This window comes from Denticeps clupeoides, chromosome 17 (assembly GCF_900700375.1).
Source record: "Denticeps clupeoides chromosome 17, fDenClu1.1, whole genome shotgun sequence".
Classification (NCBI taxonomy): domain Eukaryota; kingdom Metazoa; phylum Chordata; class Actinopteri; order Clupeiformes; family Denticipitidae; genus Denticeps; species Denticeps clupeoides.
Genome location: NC_041723.1, coordinates 10,579,900 through 10,603,461, shown reverse-complemented (window position 1 = coordinate 10,603,461; position 23,562 = coordinate 10,579,900). Strand labels below are relative to the sequence as shown.

General features: G+C 42.0%; 1 protein-coding gene across 2 annotated transcripts in view; it reads left to right on the top strand.

Moving 5' to 3' along the window:
- The first annotated feature begins 1,010 nt into the window (after positions 1-1,010).
- The window catches only part of grm8b (glutamate receptor, metabotropic 8b), a 76,747-nt gene continuing 54,195 nt past the window's right edge, over positions 1,011-23,562 (top strand). For both annotated transcript variants that reach the window (XM_028957907.1, XM_028957906.1), the window contains exons 1-2: positions 1,011-1,404; positions 1,894-2,666. In XM_028957907.1, coding sequence (XP_028813740.1) covers positions 2,160-2,666 — 507 coding nt within the window. In that variant the 5' untranslated portion in view covers positions 1,011-1,404; positions 1,894-2,159. The remainder of the gene's footprint in view (positions 1,405-1,893; positions 2,667-23,562) is intronic.

The following is a 23,562-nucleotide window of genomic DNA, read 5'->3' as shown; positions in this document are numbered from 1 at the left end:
AAAAAAAGAAGCAAAAAACAATCGCCTGTTCTTCATTCTCTGTGCTGCCCTGTGAAATACTGGGTAACATTCACACTAGGACAGCTGGCTTGCAATTCCGGGGTCCCTAGATTAAGGGTCTCCAAGGGGTCAGTGTGGGCGCAGGTCCGTTGGTGAACAGTAGGTCAGATGTTCAAAGTGAATGTTCTTCAGTAGAATGGTAGATTTGTTCCTAGTGTAATAACAGGGCAATTACTCCTCACGTTGGTCCTTTCCACAACAGACTGGTTTTGGGAGAGTTTACGTCTTTATTGTGGACTTCCAACTTCGTTCTTGAAGTGGAGCGATTGTCATTGTAAAACACAGCACAGCACACGATGCACGCGGTGAAACGTGTCCTCTGTTTTTTAACCACCACCCTTGGTGAGCAGTGGGCAGCCATGACAGGCGCCCGGGGAGCAGTGTGTGGGGACGGATCAGGATTCGAACCGGTAACCATCTGGGTTCATTTCCTCACCCGCTAGGCCATCACTGCCTCAAGTCCCATCTTGTTACTCTTCTTAAGTACAGGGTGGCTCATTTATATGGATACACCTTAATGGTTGGTGACATTGAACACATTTAATAAGTGGTCAGAAACTTGTAAATAACTTATTAACACCATTGTTTTTCTTGTGAAATGACCAATACATTTTATGTCACATGACCCTCTTCCCATTGAAAAAACAAAAGTTGGATCCAAAGGCCGACTTCAAAATGGCCACTATGGTCACCACCCATCTTGAAAAGTTTGCCCCCCTCACATATACTAATGTGCCACAAACAGGACGTTAATATCACCAACCATTCCCATTTTATTAAGGTGTATCCATATAAATGGCCCACCCTGTACTTTTTATTAAATGGAAATAACAGAGGGCACTTTTGACCAGGACTTCCTGCCCGACTACATTTCTACACTGTGGTGCCTTTCTGTTGGAATTTGACTTCACTAGAGTTCGTTCTTTCCTCCACGACTAAGTTTTCGGTCCTGAAACACAAGATGGCGATGTGACGCTTCACGCAGGGAACCCACGGCGCGGCGCGCACAAATCTTCCGCAGAAACGAGACGCAACTTCACTTGTGAACGACGTCCCTATTAATACCGATTAGTTTTTTGTTTTTTTTCCTTCCATAATACGGCGCGTCGCTTCGCGTCGCGGCTGCACGTGAACTCGTAACCCGAAACGCGCGCGATCCGGTCCCGCTCGCTCCCCACTCACGCGCAGCCCGTCCGAGGCGCGCGCAGCGCGGGGGACCAATCACGGCCGGGCGGGGGACCGTCGCGCTGAAACGCCGCCGCCGCCGACGACGCTCCTCAGCCGGACCTGCCGCCGCCGCCGAGGACGCCGAGGACGCCGCGGGGAGACGTGCTGAGCCTCCAGGTGACGAGACGTCCACGCAGCGCGACACTTTTACCCGCGCGGAGTCGCGGTCCTTCTCGGTCTGACTTCGTCGTCGTTGTAGTTTTTTTTTTTTTTTTTTGCGTTGTATTTGGAGAGTTCGGGTGTCCGCGTTACGCAACTTGTCAGATTTTACAAACTGCGTCTAGGGCTTCTGCTGGCGGCCAATTTTTTAATGAATCATTTGTAAATTCATATTGAAAATGCCCAAAGTAGCATTTATTTCTGCTTTACCGAGAGAGAGAGAGACATATGCAAATGTACAGAAATAAAATGTATGTTTTATTTTAGTCTAACGTGTGATCACGTGATTTTCAGTTGAAATTGTCGCCACTAATTAATAAGTAATCGCTGCACCATGATATTATTAATACAGATGTTGGAGTAAGTCATGAGTAACACCGCGTACACCGCGTACGGGATTTGGATGGGCAGTGTGACCGAGCATCCTGCTCTGCTGTTGTCTTACAGACGGTCTCTCCTGAGCGAGGATGGATGCCGCCGGGGCCAGGCCAGACGTCCACCACACGCCGGGCCCGCGCGGGTTTTGATGTCGTTCCGGAATGCCGGTTGTGCCAGGCTCACGTTTCACAGATGCTAATGGGTGCCGGGCGACGGGACCGGCCGATCGCGAGCTGCCTGACCTCACCGAGAAGTGCTGGTGACCCGCTGCATCCGCTGCCCTGACCGACGCCCAGCCTGCCCCGCCTGACCTCCGCGCCCGTCCCTCCGCCACCATGGCGCGTTCCCCAGCTCCGTGCGGACCCCTCTCCCTGCTGACCCTGGCGCGCCTCTGGATGCTGCTCTCCGCGCAGAAGCCGGAGCCGCAGGCGCCGGAGTACGCCCACTCCATCCGCCTGGACGGGGACATCATCCTGGGCGGCCTCTTCCCCGTGCACGCGCGGGGGGACCACGGCGCGGCCTGCGGCGAGCTGAAGAAGGAGAAGGGCATCCATCGGCTGGAGGCCATGCTCTTCGCCATCGACCTGATCAACAAGGACCCCGAGCTGCTGCCGAACGTGACGCTGGGCGCGCGCGTCCTGGACACGTGCTCGCGGGACACCTACGCCCTGGAGCAGTCGCTCACGTTCGTGCAGGCCCTGATCGAGAGGGACCCGTCCGACGTGCGCTGCGCCAGCGGCGACCCGCCCGTCTTCGCCAGGCCGGACAAGGTTGTCGGGGTGATCGGCGCCGCTGCCAGCTCCGTGTCCATCATGGTGGCCAACATTCTGCGGCTTTTTGAGGTGAGGGTCCCTACTCTGATGTCCTGACGAAACCGCGCCGAATTTAGCCTCATTAAGCCTCATTAACTTGGCGGCGCTTGAAGAGCGAGGACGCCACACGTACGAATGTTTTGTCACCCGTTCGACCGGCTAACAACAGTAGAGGGACGTTGTGCAGCAGGGACGTTAATTACATGCTGATGAGTCTAATTATTTCCCAGCATCCACGTCGTCTTTCATTTTTAATGAACCTCAGCCAGTGCCGGTGTGATATAGGATGCGGCACTGTTGAGGAGTGTGTGTGTGTGTGTGTGTGTGTGTGTGTGTGTGTGCTGATGGCCATATGGACCAGTTGATCATGTAAACATCAGCGTGCTTGATAGATCAGCGTCGGAACCGGGCAGAATCGCCGGGACTTGTCGGGTGAGCGGCGTTACGGCTGCTGCTCGATACGCGCACCTCTGTGTTAATGGGTCTGCCGGGGATTCCTGGTCCAGAATTAAGAAGCGGGGGTGAGATGAGGGCAGATGACTCAAATGGCAGAGAGTGGCCATGACAGACAACAAATGGGACAGCCATTACGGATATGAACCAAAAGACTAAAGGCAGCAGCCTTTTAACCAACAAACGCAAACGCAACAATTACCGTTTGATGGGTTGAAAATGGCTCAAAACGCCTAACACCTAACCATCCAAGGCCGATGGTGATTGAGTTCGAATCCCGGATCAGACCTCCAGGTTCTCCAGCTTCCTCCCGCTGACACTAGGGGAATTGTCCGTAGGGTCCCAGGATGGACTCCATCAGATGCAACCCCGAGAGTGGAGAGTGAGCGAGTGAGATATCTATTCTAGAAATCTCCAAGTATCTATATATCTCATTGACCAGTCAGTGTACATGTGTGACAAATGTTTTCATCTAGAACATGCAGCGGGGCTCTGAGCTGGGGGGTGGGGCTACCGGCAGAGATGCGTCGCAGCCCGCCACATCCTGCCTCCGCTACACGTGCTGATAGGGACACAATTATCCGCCACTGCAGGGTTTCTGTCTCGGCACACCTCGGCATAATGAAATAATCCCTCACGGAACCGGCGTGAACCCGCGAAGACTGCTGCATCATGCTTAAAGCCCATTATGCAAATAATTACTTGACCGCTGACATATTTTCATGCCGCAGGTGCCACGAATTTGAATACGTTTAAGCGCCTGGAAATGGCACAAAGGCTGTTTAACAAGTGCATTGCCAGAATCGGGGAAACATTTGCCCCTTTTTTTGGGCTGGGACGGGGCAGGTCAGCAGCTTTTGAAGTACTTGCGGGCCATTTTAGATTGCAGGGGCAGGGGGCAGATCGTGAGGGTATGCTGATCGCCTACAATAAAAAAGAAAGTGTCGGCGATGCACACGTCTGATAGAGATGGCGGTGGTGCGCGTAGCCCTGATATTGGGGGCTTACCAACAAGAGGCAGGCAGTGGAAAATCACGGCCGGGGGTCTGTGCCCAGTGCAGCGCAACACTGCATTTCCTTTCCAGAGGCAGTCGAATGTAGAGCGAAAAGCAGCCGAGTGAATGTCAACATCTACACAGCTTCTTCGTTTTAAGGATTTTATTTCACTGATAATACATAGAGTGAAAATTATATCTTAGAATACCTTAGCATACTGTCAGATGTACATATATATCTTCATCTGAATATCAAATCATCAAAATTTTCAAGGACCCACACACACACACACACACACACACACACACACACACACACACATATATATATATATATATATATATATATATATATATATATATATATATATTCATAAATACATATATATAGGAAAATATCCATGAAATTCAACTTTAAACCCTTAAAGCTCCCAAAACGTGGAGCTGCTTTTAGATGTGGCTCTGGACAAAGGTCCATATGATTCTAATCACACAGATTTAGTTCAGCATTACTAATTGAGCATGAATCTTAGCTTTTCATGTGTTTAGCAGACAAACAAGCTGTATGATGCACCACTGTGGACATGTGAGACTGAATCATTGTGCCTTGGGCTGCATATCCACATTTCGCTTTTAAACTCATCTTCAATAATAAAAAAAGGGGGTCAAGTCAGGTCAAGAAGTCACACGGGGAGAATAAGTGGCTTCAGAGGCCAAAGCCATAAAAGTGTGGAAGTAAGAGGAATGGAAGGTTTTGAAGAAATAAAGATGGAATGTTTATTGGTGTGGTGAATCTGGTGGAGCTGTGTTAGGGTTGCTTTGCTCCTTATCTCACTTGTTCCTGGCTAGATTTCCTTGGGTGGAAATTGGTTTGGGAAATCTTTGGACGTATTGAAGCAAATGAAAGAAAATGCAGAAACATGTTATTTGTTAAGTACAAGCTCTACGTTCCTCAACAAACTATTCGATTAAAATTTCAACCTTTATTGGCTGAGCATGGTATTAAAAAACTATAATGTTACAATAATGTTAGATAGCTAACTAAGCACGTTTATTGCCACTTTAAAGAAATTGAATAAACAGTTCAACCGTATTAAGGGCTCAGCAGTCAATACAAAATGAAATTAGAGAGCACAGCATTGATTCTTAAATCTTTACTTTTTTTTTGGTTGAATTTGGTTTATCTGATCATGTAATTAGCATCTTACCGTGTGGAAGGTGAGTTGGTGATGGAACTCAATAAATAATGGACAAAGAATGGCTGGCATAAAATGGAAATTTTCTGAGAATATGCGAATGATTTTCTTCTCATGCAGAGACTAATCAGATTTTTGCAACATAATCCAGTTACAATCATCACTGGTTTATTAAATCAACAACATATTCAAGAACCCATTTTTAGCTCATTTACCTAATTAGGGCAAAGACAGTACAGTGGATGTGAAGACTTGCTTAAAAAAAAATTAAAACTGTAAATATGTGTGTGTGTGTGTGTGTGTGTATATACATAGTCACACAAACATATTTACATAGTTTTTGAATATGAATATATATATATAGATTAATTCCAAGATTACAGAGATTAATCTAGATTAAGAAAATTAATCTATGCCCACCTCTAAAATATATATATATATATATATGTGTGTGTGTGTGTGTGTGTGTATATATATTAGAGGTGGTCATAGATTAATAGATTAAATACAGAGATTAATCTATGCCCACCTCTAAAATATGTATATATATATATATATATGAGGTGGGCATATATTAATTTTCTTAATCTAGATTAATCTCCGTAATCTTGGAATTAACCTAGATTAATCTATAGTAATCTGAATTAATCTAGATTAATCTATATTAAAATGGCTCATTTGAATTCTGCCGAAGGCATTCAGAATATGTGTGCTACCCAAATAATGACTAAAAGTAAGTCTTTGAGAACGGGTTTCTCAAGCCAGGTGGCGCATTAGACCAGGGGCTCATCTCCTGTTTCCAAAATGCATCACAAACTGCTTGAGAAAGCTGTTCTACTATGATAATTGGTGATGAAAATAAATTATGTTCAATAAGATGTACTTGTGTTTACCAACTGTTTATTCAGTTAAATAGCTGCATCCATGTTACCACGTCACGTTTGATGTGGTAATTTCACAGTTCGAAGACTTGTTCTCGTACCCTACAGTGCAATTCGGCTAGGTATACATCCTCGCTAAAATATCAAGGTGAAAGTCATCATAGTGTAGTGGTTCTTCTTCTGCATTGTGTAACAAATGATGAGCTGACACCCAAGACATTTTCTGTGCAAAGTGTATTCTGTACAAAAAGCAAGGTTGCGTCAGAACATCGCGTCACACATCGCATCTTTCTGCACCTCTCTCTACAATATACAGTATTAAAAGAACATAAAAAATAACACACATGCAAAATATTCCTAATATGTACATAAATTTAAATGAAAGAAATAACTTTTTGCACACAAACCCCACGCACCTCACAACTCACGCCATGTGTCCAAGAGACCTGAACCGGGTCTCAAAAACAAAATAAAAGTCTTAAGAAAATAAGAAAATAAAAGACACAAGAAAGAAGAAATATACTTGAAAATCTAGTGTAACCATTTAACTCCGGCACAATAGCTTGCGTAGTATAGACCCAGCTCCCAACCCAACTTTGTGAATAGATTAACGGCGATATTTTTTTTATTGCCCGATAAGAGTCTCACGTTAACGCAGCACGTTAACGCCGATAACGGCCCACCACTAATATATATATATACACACACACACACACACACACACACATATATGGAATGAAATTCGATGTTAAATAAGGTCAAATTCTACTCAGAATGTGGGGTCGCTTTTGTATTCCTGACAAGTTATATGTGCAGCAGAAGTGAACTTGCTGTGTTTCATGGTAAATTCTCCTACTTCGATTACAGCCTTAATCCAGTGCAGACAACCTGATATGCTTAATCTGCTTCTGTTTGAACTTCTGTGCACACATGGCACGATTGAAGAGACTGGCGTGATTAATGGGCTGTCTTTGTAATTGCGGGGGAAGCCAAAGAGCTGTTGTTTTCCTCCAATATGTTCCCTCAGCGATGGCTGCGATCCATTGGTTAAAGGACAGGAGTCGTCTAACACAAGATGCGAATTCCCTCTGGATGTAAAAAAAAAAAAAAATAGACTGTCTTAATTGGCTCACGTTGGTGGTCAAATTCAGATTCTTCAGTGAGCTTTGGAGAATCTTATTTGCTTTCAAGTTACTGTGCTGAAGATGTATGTGTATGTGTAAATACAGTGCACAAGTGTTCCTGTGTCAAATTTTTTACGTTACGGGGTTTTGGATCAGCAGCACAGTGGTCTACATTTTATACAAACCAACTAACCAGCCAAAGACGTGGCACAGTGGGAGGCTGACACCATGGCCAACTTCAAAGCTCTCATGGCTCAATCAGAGATGAAGCACACAGTGGGACACACTCAGGGCACGATAAGCAATCAATGCTGAGGCATAATATATTTCATCAGATGCATATAACCAAGGATTATTACTCGATGACCTTTACACCGAACATAGTGTCATTGTGTAAATTATTATTTTTTACAAGTGGATGGATTGTGTTTAACTGGCTGTGGCTGTGCTGTGACTGTAAAAAAGGAGTGTGTGCTTCTACATACGTCTGAGAATTAAATGCCTAACCTGCCAATTAAACCTTCTTGGCAAAGGTTCATTAAAATGAGTCTGACTAATCAAAGGTTTGATGATATAATATGGAGGTCTATTTCAGAAGCATTTAAGCAGTTTTCCATATGGTCAGAAACAATAGATTGTTTCCAACCAACAATTTAATTCATTTTTGTCAAGTAGGGGTGAACGATGTATTGAATACCTTAAGTTATGCAACGGGGATGGTTTCCAAGAGCCCTGAATGTTCATTCTCAACACTTTCTTTTCATTCACTCATGTTAATGATCTCATAAAGTGAATTTTGATTATGAGAAAGCAGCCATGAAGGTAAAAAGAGGCGACTCTGAAAAAACTGATTCATCAAATATTCTTCAACTTCTCTTGCTTGCATTGGATTCTTTAAAATGGCCTCCATCTTAGCCCTTGGCATGAGAATTTCTTTGAGACTTTGTCAGGTGAATGGATGGAAGACGGACAGAAAAATGCACAAAGAAACCACCACGCCAAGCGTTGAAAATTCCCCATGTTCTAGCTCTGTCTTGCATCTGTAGATGCTTTGACACCTGTCCCATCCAAGTCCTATGCTCGAGCTCTGTCCAAGTTCACTTAGGAAATACCAGGTGCTGAGCTCGAGCCTGTATGACAGACGGCAGGTTCACTAAAAGCAGACAATACACAGACAAGACTTTCTAGGGAAAAAACAGACAAATGGGGACTTCTCTGTATACGTGTTGGAGAAAGTCTCTGTAGAACTCTGGATCATCAATCAATTCATCAATCAATCAATCAATCAATCAATCAGTCATGCAGTTTTAATGACAACAAGCTATGCCTGACCTGTTAGACAGTGAGGAGTTCTATCTGTGCCGTAGGGCCCTATGGAGGGGACAAGTAAAAGAACCCACAACCTGCAAGTGAGAGGATGCTTACCACCGAGTGCACACTAGTGGGATGTGTGGATACTGGAGGACCCATAATAGTACTCTCAACACCATTTGGCTGATTTACAATATGTTTTTGTCTTTCTTGGCTCTCTCAGTGGCTGGGTTATATTTACATTTACATTTACAGTATTTATCAGACGCCCTTATCCAGAGTGACTTACTATCAGTAGTTACAGGGACAGTCCACCTGGAGACACTCAGGGTTAACTGTCCTGCTCTGGAACACAATGGTAGTAAGTCGGATTTGAACCTGTATCTTCTGGTTCATAGGCAAGTGTTTTACCCACTAGGCTACTACCACACTTATACACTGTATGTTGTACTATATATACAGGGAGTGCAGAATTATTAGGCAAATTAGTATTTTGTCCACATCATCCTCTTCATGCATGTTGTCTTACTCCAAGCTGTATAGGCTCGAAAGCCTACTACCAATTAAGCATATTAGGTGATGTGCATCTCTGTAATGAGAAGGGGTGTGGTCTAATGACATCAACACCCTATATCAGGTGTGCATAATTATTAGGCAACTTCCTTTCCTTTGGCAAAATGGGTCAAAAGAAGGACTTGACAGGCTCAGAAAAGTCAAAAATAGTGAGGTATCTTGCAGAGGTATGCAGCACTCTTAAAATTGCAAAGCTTCTGAAACGTGATCATCGAACAATCAAGCGTTTCATTCAAAATAGTCAACAGGGTCGCAAGAAGCGTGTGGAAAAACCAAGGCGCAAAATAACTGCCCATGAACTGAGAAAAGTGAAGCATGCAGCTGCCAAGATGCCACTTGCCACCAGTTTGTCCATATTTCAGAGCTGCAACATCACTGGAGTGCCCAAAAGCACAAGGTGTGCAATACTCAGAGACATGGCCAAGGTAAGAAAGGCTGAAAGACGACCACCACTGAACAAGACACACAAGCTGAAAGGTCAAGACTGGGTTTTATGGACTGATGAAATGAGAGAGTCTTGATGGGCCAGATGGATGGGCCCGTGGCTGGATTGGTAAAGGGCAGAGAGCTCCAGTCCGACTCAGACGCCAGCAAGGGCTGGTATCATCAAAGATGAGCTTGTGGGGCCTTTTCGGGTTGAGGATGGAGTCAAGCTCAACTCCCAGTCCTACTGCCAGTTTCTGGAAGACACCTTCTTCAAGCAGTGGTACAGGAAGAAGTCTGCATCTTTCAAGAAAAACATGATTTTCATGCAGGACAATGCTCCATCACACGCGTCCAAGTACTCCACAGCGTGGCTGGCAAGAAAGGGTATAAAAGAAGAAAAACTAATGACATGGCCTCCTTGTTCACCTGATCTGAACCCCATTGAGAACCTGTGGTCCATCATCAAATGTGAGATTTACAAGGAGGGAAAACAGTACACCTCTCTGAACAGTGTCTGGGAGGCTGTGGTTGCTGCTGCACGCAATGTTGATGGAGAACAGATCAAAACACTGGATGGAATCCATGGATGGCAGGCTTTTGAGTGTCCTTGCAAAGAAAGGTGGCTATATTGGTCGCTGATTTGTTTTTGTTTTGTTTTTGAATGTCAGAAATGTATATTTGTGAATGTGGAGATGTTATATTGGTTTCACTGGTAAAAATAAATAATTGAAATGGGTATATATTTGTTTTTTGTTAAGTTGCCTAATAATTATGCACAGTAATAGTCACCTGCACACACAGATATCCCCCTAAAATAGCTAAAAATAAAAACTAACTAAAAACTTCTTCCAAAAACATTCAGCTTTGATATTAATGAGCTTTTTAGTCATTGAGAACCTGGTTGTTGTTCAATAATAAAATTATTCCTCAAAAATACAACTTGCCTAATAATTCTGCACTCCCTGTACAGTAGGACATTAACAGAAAGGATGTTTTTTTCTCCTCTCTCTGTTTGTGCTTTTTTGAACAAATGACTTGCTAAAGTAAGGAAGGTGGTCAGACATTTTACTAAACAGCTAAAGATGAAGCAGTGTGAACGAGCCCTTTCAGCGGCAGACACATCTGAAACCTGCCTTGCCGTCCCGTCCATCGATCTGGACTTTCAGGGGGTTTATTATTCACCGTGGTGACCTGCGTGGGGAGGAGAAAGTGGAGGTGGATGATGCGGAGAGCGCAGAGGGAAAACTGGTGCGTTAAGGTGGGGTAAATCCTGTTTCCTCCATCTGACGCATGGACCTGACCAGCATGGATTATCTCACCCCATCGCACCGGTCTCAACACAGACCTGGATCCAAATGCAGATGAAAAGGGATTTATTTAAAAGTCTTCGAAATCAAACAAGAGAACTGGGACCAGGGGCAAGTAAAGCAAAAGGAATTACAACGAGTAAGGGGGAGTTCTCCAGGAGAACGGAAATTGGAGAGGCAAACTGAGGCAAAAGAAAGATGGACTGCAAAGATGGACTGCACTGGGACATTGGCAACAAAGTGTCAAAGACGTTCGCTGATGACACGACCATGGTGGGTCTCATGAGCAAGAATGATGAGTCTGCATACAGTGAGGAGGTGCCACGACTATCGGACTGGTGTAATGTCAACAGACCTGACGTGGTCTGTGCACATCCATATTATATATATTATACTGCAGGACATACACCCAAAAGCAATCATGCTTTTGGTCTTCTGAAATTCTGGATACGTTTCAATTTACACTTTTACTGGGTCTCAGGATCAACAGTGGTGTTGCACTTCCTGTCACTGACACATGTTCCCATCTTGCTCCATCCTGGAGCTGATTAACTGCCAAAGGAACAACTAAAACTAATAGGGTGTAGAGTGCACTCGAGTGCTGTCTTAGATCTGAACTCACTGCAATAAAACCATAGTAAATTCATGCAGATCGACTTTCAACTACAATTGACAAAAATTCTGCTTTAATGCTACAGAATTTGCTTATTTTTTCTAAGAATTTGATGTTTTGCCTGTCTTCTCATTTTCTGAATAATTAGCTGTAATTGTAGTGTGATCCTCAGCACTACGTCTTAGAGTACCTGCCATTCAGTCCAACTGTTCTGCATTCTGAATCCTGTGAAATCCCAACACGAGGGAGCAAATTTGTGAATATTGTAATACAGCTGTGTGATAGGACCTACACATAATAATTAGTTCATGATATATTTACATATCATACATATATATTAGAATATCCACTGTTCAGTGGTTGCATAGCGGTTAAGGAAGCAGCCCCATAATCAGAAGGTTGAATCCAGATCCACCAAGGTGCCACTGAGGTGCCACTGCTCCCTGGGCCCCTGTCATGGCTGCCCACTGCTCACCATGGGTTAAAAGCGGAGGACACATTTCGTTGTATCACTGTGTGCTGTGCTGCAGCTTTTCACAATGAGAATCACTTCAATTTCAGTGAACTTCATCACTAGAAATCTGACCCATGTACTATGTGACAAGTGTACAATTCTTCATATTCAATATATGATGCACAAGTGACAGGCAAACAACTGTTAAATTATGCATGCACCATTTTTATTGTTGGCTCTTACTACGTTCATGAGCATAATTAATCCAGGAGTTAAGTCAGGAGTAATAACTGTTTTGCAATCATAAAATGGAAATCAGTGAAAAACTCGAGTTTTTCATTCAGAGCTGAAAAGAGAAATGCTTGTTTGCATCATTCATAAATATGCATTATCTTTTATGACTGGCACATATACAATAAAAACAAACACTTGTCATGATGGACCCATAGATTTGCATTTCAAATACTATTTTTTCTCACCTGCAAAGTGAAAGCAGGGAAAAAGAAATGAGCTGCCATGGACGGTTTGTTGTAATGACTGTTTTCACTGCTCATAGCTTCAGGGCTGGTTTTACTGCTGCCTCTAGTCATGCTGTGCCTCCCAAAGGCCATTGACAGCAAAAGAAGAGCACAGCATATGAGAACGTGGGTGAAAAGATTAAAAAGGAGAGGTTAGCAGAAAAGAGTCTGATTCTGGCTGATAAAGTAGAGTAATCTATAAATACATTCTGTCTCATTTTCAGACTGAATTTATCCTTAAAAATGGTGCAATAATTGAGGTATAATACACTGTAATACACTTGAGGTTGTGCTCTACCGTGAGATACTGGCATTGGAGTGCTGCCGTCATGGCTGTGGGTTCAGTAGAGCCATGGGCATCATAGAGTCCCATTGGGTGGGGGTCCTGGAATGAAGCCTGGATGGTGAGGAAGGGACCCCACAAACAGAGTTTGAGCCCAGGGGTGTGAGTTTGAGCCCAGGGGTGTGAGTTTCTTGCAGCACAGCACAACCTCAACCTCACCTTCAAGTGTATTGCTTCGTATTTGTTGCATTTATGAAATGGCACAATGGATTACCATTTATATAGGGCTATTCTCTCACCTCATCTATGTAAAGATTCAAATGAGCCATTTTTGTTTTTTAAAAGGTGTACCTACAGGGTTAACCTATACTAAGGCCAACAAAGTAAAACACCTTTTTCAGATTTGTGTTTGTTTACTTTTATCTTCTGTTCATACTGGTCATTGAATCATGGGTAATAGCAACAATAGTGAGTGCTGCTTCATCTGTGTTGAATGAATTTTGGTGACAGTAATGTTGCTCTCTGTATTTATTACACTTTTACAAAGTGCCCATTGATGCAAGTTTGAGGGCACAGTAAAGGCTTAATAAGAATAACTTTGTTTGACAGCATGGCTCATTACCGCTGAACAGACTGGATGCTTTCCTCACAGCATGTTGATACTGTAATTCTCATTTTAATGTTTTAATTGTCTCCCCTGTTGGTGAGGAGGAATCAGGAAGGAGGAGCCCCCCCCAAAAAAACTAAAAACGTTTGCAGCTCTAAAAGGCTTTGTTCCCTCCTGTCATTGGTCTGTAATCGTGTCATTGGACCCAGCATGGGTTCTTCTGCTTGTGAGTTGATTTGCAGACTTAAAAGAGCACAATTCACTTGTCATTTGCCGACAGTTACACTTCTGTGCATGAAATCAAGAGCATGCGGTTGCAGTGTGCAGTAATATTTCATCAGTCTGTCATTTTCAGATTTGAAAGAACTTACCTGTAGTTATCCATAACATACCTTTGCACACATAGACAAGGACAGGCAAACTTTATCTGTTCATATTTATGACAATATAACATGTTTATTATGATAAGATGATGCTTTATTAGTCTCACAAGTGGGAAATGTACATTGTCACGGCAGAAAGTAGACAGTACAAGATAAGAACAGCAAAAAAAACAATAGCACAGACAATATGTTGTTCTCTTGGAGACATGGCGTGAGTTGTGAGAGAGAGAGGTGCAGAAAGACGCGATGTTCTGACGCAACCTTGCTTTTTGTACAGAATACACTTTGCACAGAAAATCTCTTGAATGTCAGCTCATCATTTGTGGTTCAAGAAATGAAATCAAAAAGTTACACAACGCAGAAGAAGAACCGCTACACTATGATGACTTGCACCTTGATATTTTAGTGCGGATGTATACCTAGCCGAATTGCACTGTAGGGGGCGAGAACGAGTCTTCGAACTGTGAAATTACCACATCAAACGTGACGTGGTAACATGGATGCAGCTATTTAACTGAATAAACAGTTGGTAAACACAAGTACATTTTATTGAACATCATTTATTTTCATCACCAATTATCATAGAAGAACAGCTTTCTCAAGCAGTTTATGATGCATTTTGGAAACAGGAGATGAGCCCCTGGTCTAATGCGCCACCTGGCTTGAGAAACCCGTTCTCAAAGACTTACTTTTAGTCATTATTTGGGTAGCACACATATTCTGAATGCCTTCGGCAGAATTCAAATGAGCCATTTTAATATAGATTAATCTAGAACAATGTAGATTAATCTAGAAGATTTGCTTACTCTAGATTAATCTAGATTAATTCCAAGATTACAGTGAGATTAATCTAGATTAAGAAACTTAATCTATGCCCACCTCTAGTTAATTATCATGTCAATATACAATCATTATGTTAATATTAATAATGTTAATAAATGTAATTTAATAAATTACTAATCATTATGTTAATATATACAATTAAATATGTTATAATCATGCTAAAAGTATTTTCTTTTGTTGAAGAAGCTGTGCATCGCTCTCAGTTCATGTTGTGTGTTAGAGTCATATGCACCATGTATATAAAACACTATAGTTTGATTTTCATTTCTATTGCTTTACAAAAATGTCCCCAGGCTGTGAAGATTCAGTAAATTCTCTTTTTTTTCCTGGAAAGGTTTTATTTGTTGGTTGTTTGGTTGTCACTGTTTCCATATGTCTCGGGGTAAAAGCCTCCTACTCGGATTTATATTCTTATTTCCATTCATATCAGATTATTCCCTGAATATTATAAAATTATTTAGCTGTTGCTCTGGGGAAATATGCCCCTCAATCATCAAAATCTCTGAGGTTTACTTTTGATTTGCATAAGTGGTTTTTACACATCTGCCAAAGCCTTGTTATGAAAATGTGAAGAATGTTGCCTGTTTAGTGTTTAAAATAAGTCAAAATTGAGACTTGGGGAATGGCTCAGCTGCACCTACACAGACATGAAATGAAATGGAACGAAATGAAAGGCTGGGTATAGTCTCGTATCAAAGTCTCATGTCTTTTTTTTCAGCAGTCTAGAAAAGACTCCTTTAATTTTACCATCTCTGAGAAAAATTGCATTTGACACAGAGGTGAATCACTGTGATCCAAAATCGGATCTCAGGATTTATAGAATACACGTTTCTGTTGGGTCAATAAAGCTTTTCCTCTAACACCCCAAGATACCCATCAGTTCTCAAGGCATTTCTAATCTTTTGAGAATTGCATCAAAATATATATTTTTGAATATTAATTTGATTTTCAGTGGCTGCCAGATAATGATCTTGGATAATGATATGATAATGATGATGATAACCATATAAGGCAACCGGTACCAGCTGTGTTGGTTTTTGCAAAACCGTCAGGGCTGTGGACAATTATTTAAATGTGGGCTTATATGAAATGGAATTTGATTCCCAAATTAATAAAGAAAAGGTGTGCTAAATCTAATTTCCAGTGCCCAGACGCTTTATGATTGAATCATTACAGACCCTGGTTAATAAACAATTCTGAATTATTAACTTTATTGACAGTGATGTCTATTAATGTTTGACTGAAAATGTATTTTCCTCATAAACACAAGGAGCCAGCAATCACAATTGACATGCCCCTGAGGTAAGCATACATAATGAAATGCATAATTTAATTATAAGAGGTTTGTGACATAATGTGGAAATTAGGTCAACTTTGCTATTAGTAATATTTGATTTGGAATTATCCATTATTAATGTGGTCATTATGCAATAGTTTTGTCTAATAAGTTTTAATTTTTGTCTTACCTTTCTCAGGTCTGTTTTCTCGGGCCAGTCTATGTGCCACACTGTACATCTCACTGAGACCCGTGTTGCTGACTAGGGTGGCACTGAGTTGGCAGACCCGCCGAATGCAATCACTGGATTAGCATGCAAAATTAATTATGCCCTCAAGGCCCGATCCCACGCGCTCACCTACCCCTCGAGAATCCACTAATGAGATCCAAAAACTCCTTCAATAGTCTGATACCACCGATACACATTACGGCAGTTAAATAAAACTCGCACATCAGTGGGGGAGGATGGCATCTCTATCCCATTAGACTTGCTCATTTTGTGAAGCCACTGTAGGCCTCTGTGAGAAGAATGTCAGTGCATGTCTTCTGTCTTTTAAAAGGTGTTTTTTGCAGATAAACTCATCGCTGTCTAATCTAATCATGTCAGTAAAGACCCCACTACAGCTGTGCACCACACATCTATGGCTGGTGCTGGAGATGAACTTGAGAATGTGCCAGTTGTCAAAGCATCAGGGGGCAAAACTGAGTTTATAATGCAGTTCGCAATGAAAAAAGATGGGAGGTTAGTAATATTTAAACAAGTACATGTCTAATTTTCTCTCCTTCCTCTGTCCCTCCTCCTCTAACCCTAACCCTAGCCTCAATTCCTTGAGTTTCCTTTGTGCGTGGAAATGCTCATGCTGTCACTGTTGAACATAACCGTGAATTCAGCTGCTGATTTCCACATTGATCGTTCAAGATATGTTTTCAACACGCTGGACTGTTCTTAGCCCAATTTGAGTATTTTCATCTCCTTGGATGTTTCCTTTGACTGATAATTGGCAATATTTTTAATCCTTCTGAAACAGATTAACATAATTTCCATGTACACAGAATGTACATTCTGACATGCAATAAGAAGCTGCTCACTGCATTAGTTAGGATTAAAAAACGTGTTTCCAGCTGAAACATAATCATCCATACAGTGATGTAATTTGAAAGTGAGAGTGAAGTGATTGTCATGGTGAAAAACCGCAGCACAGCACATGGTGCTGACAATTAAATGTGTCCTCTGCTTTTAACCATCACCCCTGGTGAGCAGTGGGCAGCCATGACAGGTGCCCAGGGAGCAGTGTGTGTGGACGGTGCTTTGCTCAGTGGCACCTCAGGGATTTGAACCGGCAACCTTTTGATTACGGGGCCGCTACCATAACCACTAGGCCAGCACTGGTCCAATAATAATTTACATACTTGCTTTGTGATGCATAGGCAGTGTAGTTAATAGTGAAGCAGCAAAATGAAGATTTGCACAATCATGAGGAATTAAGAGATATTGACAAGGGCCTAATTGGGAAGTGAGACAACAGTTCAGAAGAAATCCAGAATGGCTGTTTTCATGCTGCATCTTACAGTTGTTAGTACTGACCCAGAGGTCTAAGGAAGGAAGGATAGCCTGTGAACTGGCAGCAGCGTCATCGGTGCACAAAGCTGATAGATTGCCATGGGGAATGAAGACTTAAGTCCAAATGTCCCCAGAAGAGGTACTATCACACAAACAGCTGAATATTAACGCTGCACCGATTGAAGGGTGTCAAACACGCTGGCCTGGTCTGATTAATCATTTATTCTTTGGGATGTTGTGGATGGCCCAGGTGCATGTGAGTTGTGTACCTGGGAAGGACATGTCAGCAGGATGCACTGTGAGAAGAAGGCAAACCAGCTGAGGCAGTGCTATGCTCTCGGCAATGTATGCTCTTTTAGCAGGATAATGCCCACTACCATGCTGAAAAAAGCTTTTTCAAATGGTTTGATGAGGATGATGACTGGCGTTGTTCAAGGTGTTGACTTGGCTTTCCAGCTCTCAAGCTCTCAGAGATGTGAGATGCTCTGGAAAAACAAGTCTTCAAAGGTAATGGCTCACTTGTCTCGGCGTGACTCTGTGTCACGTCCGCGAGCTGACGGGGGAAGGAAGTGCAGAGGCGGGACATACTGGAGAAAAATCTATTAAAAACAAGGAAACACAAAAAAGGCACGAGAGCCGAAAACAATGGAAATAAAGGGGAGAACAAAAACAAACCCGCGGGCATGTGGCGATGGCCATAAATGTCGCAGCCCCGACCGGCAGCTCCAAAGTTCCTTATAAAGTTCCTACCAGGTGCGTCTCCAGGTTATAGGGAAAAAACAGGCAGCAGGTACAGTAGTAGTGTGCCAAATATTTGCCTGATGGAAAAGTAAAAAAGCGAGTCACGCTTTTACCATTGATTTGGAACCATTTAATTGAAAATAGCCTAAAGAAATACCAGATTCTGCTGCTCATGTCTTGGTGGACAGCTTCAGAGGTCTTCCTCAGTAGGTCATAGCAAGAGGTGAAATTAGTTTTCAATTCAAACCATGACCTTTATCGCTTCATATTGTTCACCTCTCCTCTGCTTCATGCATCCTGAAAAAAAAAAAAAACAATTCAAATTATTTATTGCTTGGAGTAGAATGAACTTCAGTTCAAACAAGTGCAAACATGAGTTAGAGCTCATAGGTTTAAGCTACGTTTGAACTAAATTCACAGTGATAAAAATGACATGTGGCATACCATAAAACTCATGAATTCCACTCACGTTCATGACTCGTTCTCTTCAAAATATGGACCCAAAATATGAACGGGTGGCTAATATCTACATGAATATATAAGGAAGGCCTGAAGGGTGAAAGCAGTAATAATGGAAAATTGAGCTTATGAGATTTCTTCACGATGGGATGGTTGAATATGTAGTAAATATATGCTCATAATGACATGCATGTCACCGAAAGAGGAGGAGGGAAACGTAATAAATAGTTACCTTTCACATTCGCAAACTTCACAAGACAACCTGCTGCCTTAACCTTTATGAAATTTGCTGGACACTCACCCGCCCGCTTTCACCTCTGCTTGTCAGGTCATTCATAAATGTTCATTCATCACCTCTTCTCCCTGGAGTGTGAGGTGACATATATGTCAAACCCCCACAGTCGTCTGACAGCGTGGGGACAGAGAAGGGCTTGGCCATGCCCACATCAGGTTTGACATTTCAGCTCCAACTCACGGAACCTTTAACAGCCTCATGAGAATGCCCCCTGAGCTGGTTTAGGCTTTGGATTTTATTTATTTCATTTAATTTTTGTCAAGCTTTTCCTCCTTTTTATTGCATTTCACTAATAATCATTTCAACATTTGTTGCGGACCTCAGTCATAGATGACACTAAAGTCCTCTTTGAAAGAATAGAATGGGGCATCGTTCCACTGAGTTCAATCTAGCGTTGACAGTGTAACACTCTGCTGAAAATTTGTGTTTTATTGCTATAAAGGTCCAAGGTTGGTTTTGCTTAAAGAAAGGTTTGATGTGCTGTGATATGGTGCTGTTTGTGTGATATTTTTTAAACGTCATAAAATACCAGCAAATTTTGCAGCAAAATCTGTCCTCACTATGAGAATCAAACTGTATCATGCTCCGATGTTCCCTCAGGGTGACAATCCATATTAATGAACGTTTCTTTAGAAATGCAAAGATCAGCCCAGTCTGCCAATTGAAACCTGATTAAAAACCTGGGGGTGAGCTGAGGAGGACCAATAAGCACAGCCCATTGATTGAGAGAAGGGTCAAAATGGACGACATCTGTGGGCATATATGAAACCTCATCAAAGACTGTGGAAGTTGGAAAAGTTTGAGTCCTGGAACCAGTTCATAGTCCCCAGTTACAGACAGTCAGCCAACATTCCCTCCAACAAGTGCAAAGGTCACAGTAGAATGGCTCAATCAGCTACGCTCGTCTGAGAGTGTAGGCCTTTCATTTGACAAGAAAAAATGTTTGTCTTGAGTTTTGGTGCCCAATCATGACCTTAACGTTCAGCCTTCAAAATACATGAAATATTCATTGGCTTAAAACAGGTAATATGAAAATGATACCTTTTTCCCCTGCCAGCCAAAAAATAGATTCCAAGTGTCTTCTCCTCACAGTCCCCACCAAAAAATAATCCCTGGTGACCCTGTCTCGCCTATTACAGCGCTGATTAATAATGGAGAAGATTTTTTACTGCTTATGAAATTGAATTCCAGAGACCTAGTAAAATGAGGGACCCTTGTCATGAGGGCAGATCCAGTTCTCAATGAATTTCAAAGCCTTATTGAATGTTAGCTGTTAATGAAGAAGAAGAAGAAGAAGAAGAAGAAAGGATTGTTTACTGATCCGTGTGTGTTTAAGAGGAAGATTTTTGACAAACTTTTTGGAGTATTGTAAAGTATAGATAGAGGGTCAAAGAGCACAGAGCTTTATTTTGTGAATCCAGTGTCACTTATTTGGTCATTCATTTTCAGAAAGTGTCTGTTTGTTCTGCAGACGTAGCTGAGGAAGCTGATTAATCATGTCCTCCTTTCAAATGCCAACAGTAATAACAATAATCATGATAGCTTTGCTGTTTTTTTCTTTAGGACGCCCCAGTTTCCTCCACGTCCTTTAATGGAATGTCTTCCATTATGGAAAAAAAAAACTGGGACTCAAATGTCCATGTAATGGTGACCTTGCACTATTGTGCGCACAATATATCAGGAATAACTGGAAGGCCTTTTAAATGTGGCACATACATTCAACCTTGGTTCCCAATGATGTGCTCTAGCACAACCTGTGTGAATAGAAGTCATGTGTTGTTGAGTTGTTTTGTACTATGATGCATGCTGTGAGGCTGCTGCCAACATCTTTAGATCTTTTAAAGAAACCGTTGTCTTGGTTTGTGTTGTGTAATGAATTCTCTATGCTGAACCGTGGTGCACCATGGATTAGCTGTCCACTAGCAGACACCGGTGTGAATTTTCATCCTGCAGTGGCCTTGTGCCAGGGGTTGTGCTTACTGTGCACCCGAAGATTGCTGGGAGAGGCTCCAGCTTCATCATCACCATGGGATGGATAAACGGATTTAGAAAATGGATGGGCAGAGGTGGTCTGTGTGCTCGGCATCAATACTTCAACTAATCTTCCATTTAGACATTCAAGTCATGTGTGTCCAATGAGGTTTGAATTATATGCATTCTGTACTATCATGCTTCAGATGATTGCTCATTGGCACTAAATAAGGATTTCAATCAGCTTCATGTAAGATTTTAGCTCCGGAAATGTTCTGGCATCCTTTAATCTGTTAATGTTGCATCTTGGGTGGCTTATTGCACTGTGTCACTGAAGGAAGGAAAAAACTGACATTAATCACTATGCTGCTTTTAAGGACTTGAAAAGATCCAGAAAACCTTTAGCAAGACGGCTGACGGTGCCCTCTTCATCAAAGATTCATGGCTAATTATCATAATAAGGCTTCGCAAAAGTTTTATAAATATGCCCCAATTAGTGTCCCAATATGCTTCAATTAATGCCATGCAAGGTAGCGTCTCGGTGGTTATGAGGGGCATGCTTCCTTGTTGTGAGGAATAAAAATGTTAAATTGCTCGTGCCATCCAGCATGCTGTTGCAGTGTTCTCTTTGTGTGTTTTTTTGCATAGGACTGATTAGCAAAGGCCTAAATGAATACAGAGTCTCTTTTGTCCCCCTTCATTGTGAGTGATGCATGCATGACATGGGGTGCTGTGATCGTCTCTGCCTCTCTGTGGGCCCGCAATAGCCAACACAGTTGTTATTATTTGAGCGGTTGCCTTCCATTAGTCCATCTTTTGACGAGGAGAATAATACACGCTTGACACGTGCCGTGCCTTCGCGGCCTCGTACACAGCATGTTGTGGTCCATCAGGAAGAGGTAGTCACACAATTACAGGCCCCCGGTAGCCTGTCCTGAGAAAGCAGCAGTCTGCCGGAGGTCCAGACTCCCCGAGCCATCATTACGTCTGATAGAGGGAATCTGACGTGATCTCAGTTCAGCTCTGCTTTTGGATGCCTGGCTTGTCCCTGGTGGAGGAATGTGTTGTCTGGGTTTTTCGTTGTCTCAGAGTACAACTGAGGGAATATGTGAAGAAGTTGTGAAGATGAAGCGCATGTCGCGGTTTCTTTTTACTTGCACAGAGGAGCAGAGAAGATTTATGAGAAAGATTATGCCTACTTATGACTACATCTATGGTCAATGGTCCAGTCGACGCATATTACTGATTCATCCTTCTAGTCGTAGAGAAAAAAGGTTGCAGCATGTGATGTGTCATTAAGGCTTGAAAAGAGTATTATTATTATTATTATTATTCATTACAATTCAGCCGTGAGAAGTGGTTCACAATTTTGTGGCAGGCTGACCAGCACATCTCTGAGAAACGGGATTACTGCAAATTGTTTGACGTGACATTGAAATTACAATGTGTTATTTTGTAGGTTTAAACTCCCGAGGGCAAATGGCCAAAGATGACAACACCTCTTTTGCAGACAGAGCTTTTAGATGGGAGGAAGTGTGAGTCTAGGAACATTGCCTGTCCAGCCAAAGCTACTTGTGCAAAGTAGCATGCACTGTAATAGGAAGAAATACACTTAAAAATCCATAAAGTATAGATCCAAATAATGGAGAAAGGCAACCAAACACTGTTGCCTTGATACATTTTATAGTATTTCTATTTTTTCACAGCTTGATGGATAGTGATGGATGAATACTGAATCCCTTTCAATAAATGTATTCATAGTTATGTATTCTGTTACAGGACAAAAAAAAAGCTAATTATTCAAAATACTTTGAGAATGCATATAAAATTCATGTGTTTGCAAATCAGCTTCCAAAATGATTATTGTTTTTTATTGTGTGTGAAGCTGTGATTTATATATTTTAATGTTCTGTTATAGTATATTTAGAAGCAGAAACTACTACTGAAAAATTACAATAGCATAAATTACAAAAATAAATAAAATGTGAATAGAATTCAGTTACTCTGAAATCCATACATACACAAAATATAAATATTTTCACTATTATATATTTTTTTTTCATATTTCTATTTAATTAATTTATATATTTTTCATAATTGTGTTTCATATTTTGTTTTATATGAACTGTTAACATATTTTTCGTTTGCTTGAGCTTTATACTCAACCCTCCTGACACCTCCTCGAGCTTCTCAGGTTTTAAGGTGTCACATGAGCTGAGACCACTCGAGATCCTGTTTCTTGTCAATACACTGTCTGTGCTTCAAGGCAGCGTGATGAAGATTGGCTTGATGGAAGGGCACTTCTGTTCCTGAAAATCTAGCTTCACAGAGGGACCTGACTACATTGAGCTGTGTAGTTACAGGGTGGTGAAGAACCAACATGATCCTCCCCTCATTTAACGACAAGTTGAACCAATTTGACATATGATGTTGTAGGAATTCTAGGAATTTCTAGGGAACGCGGCATCAAGATCCCTTGTCAAGATCCTGAATGTTCAGAATAAAGAGCAAAAGCCAGGCAGAATGACTGTTGCTGTGATAACATCTTCAGCCTACTCGCTTTTCTGCCTGCTTTTCTAGCATTAATTGCTTTTTTGCAAAGCCCTTTTCACCGTGGCCTTTATTGCCTTGTTTGCTCTGTAGGTGGAAGATTACA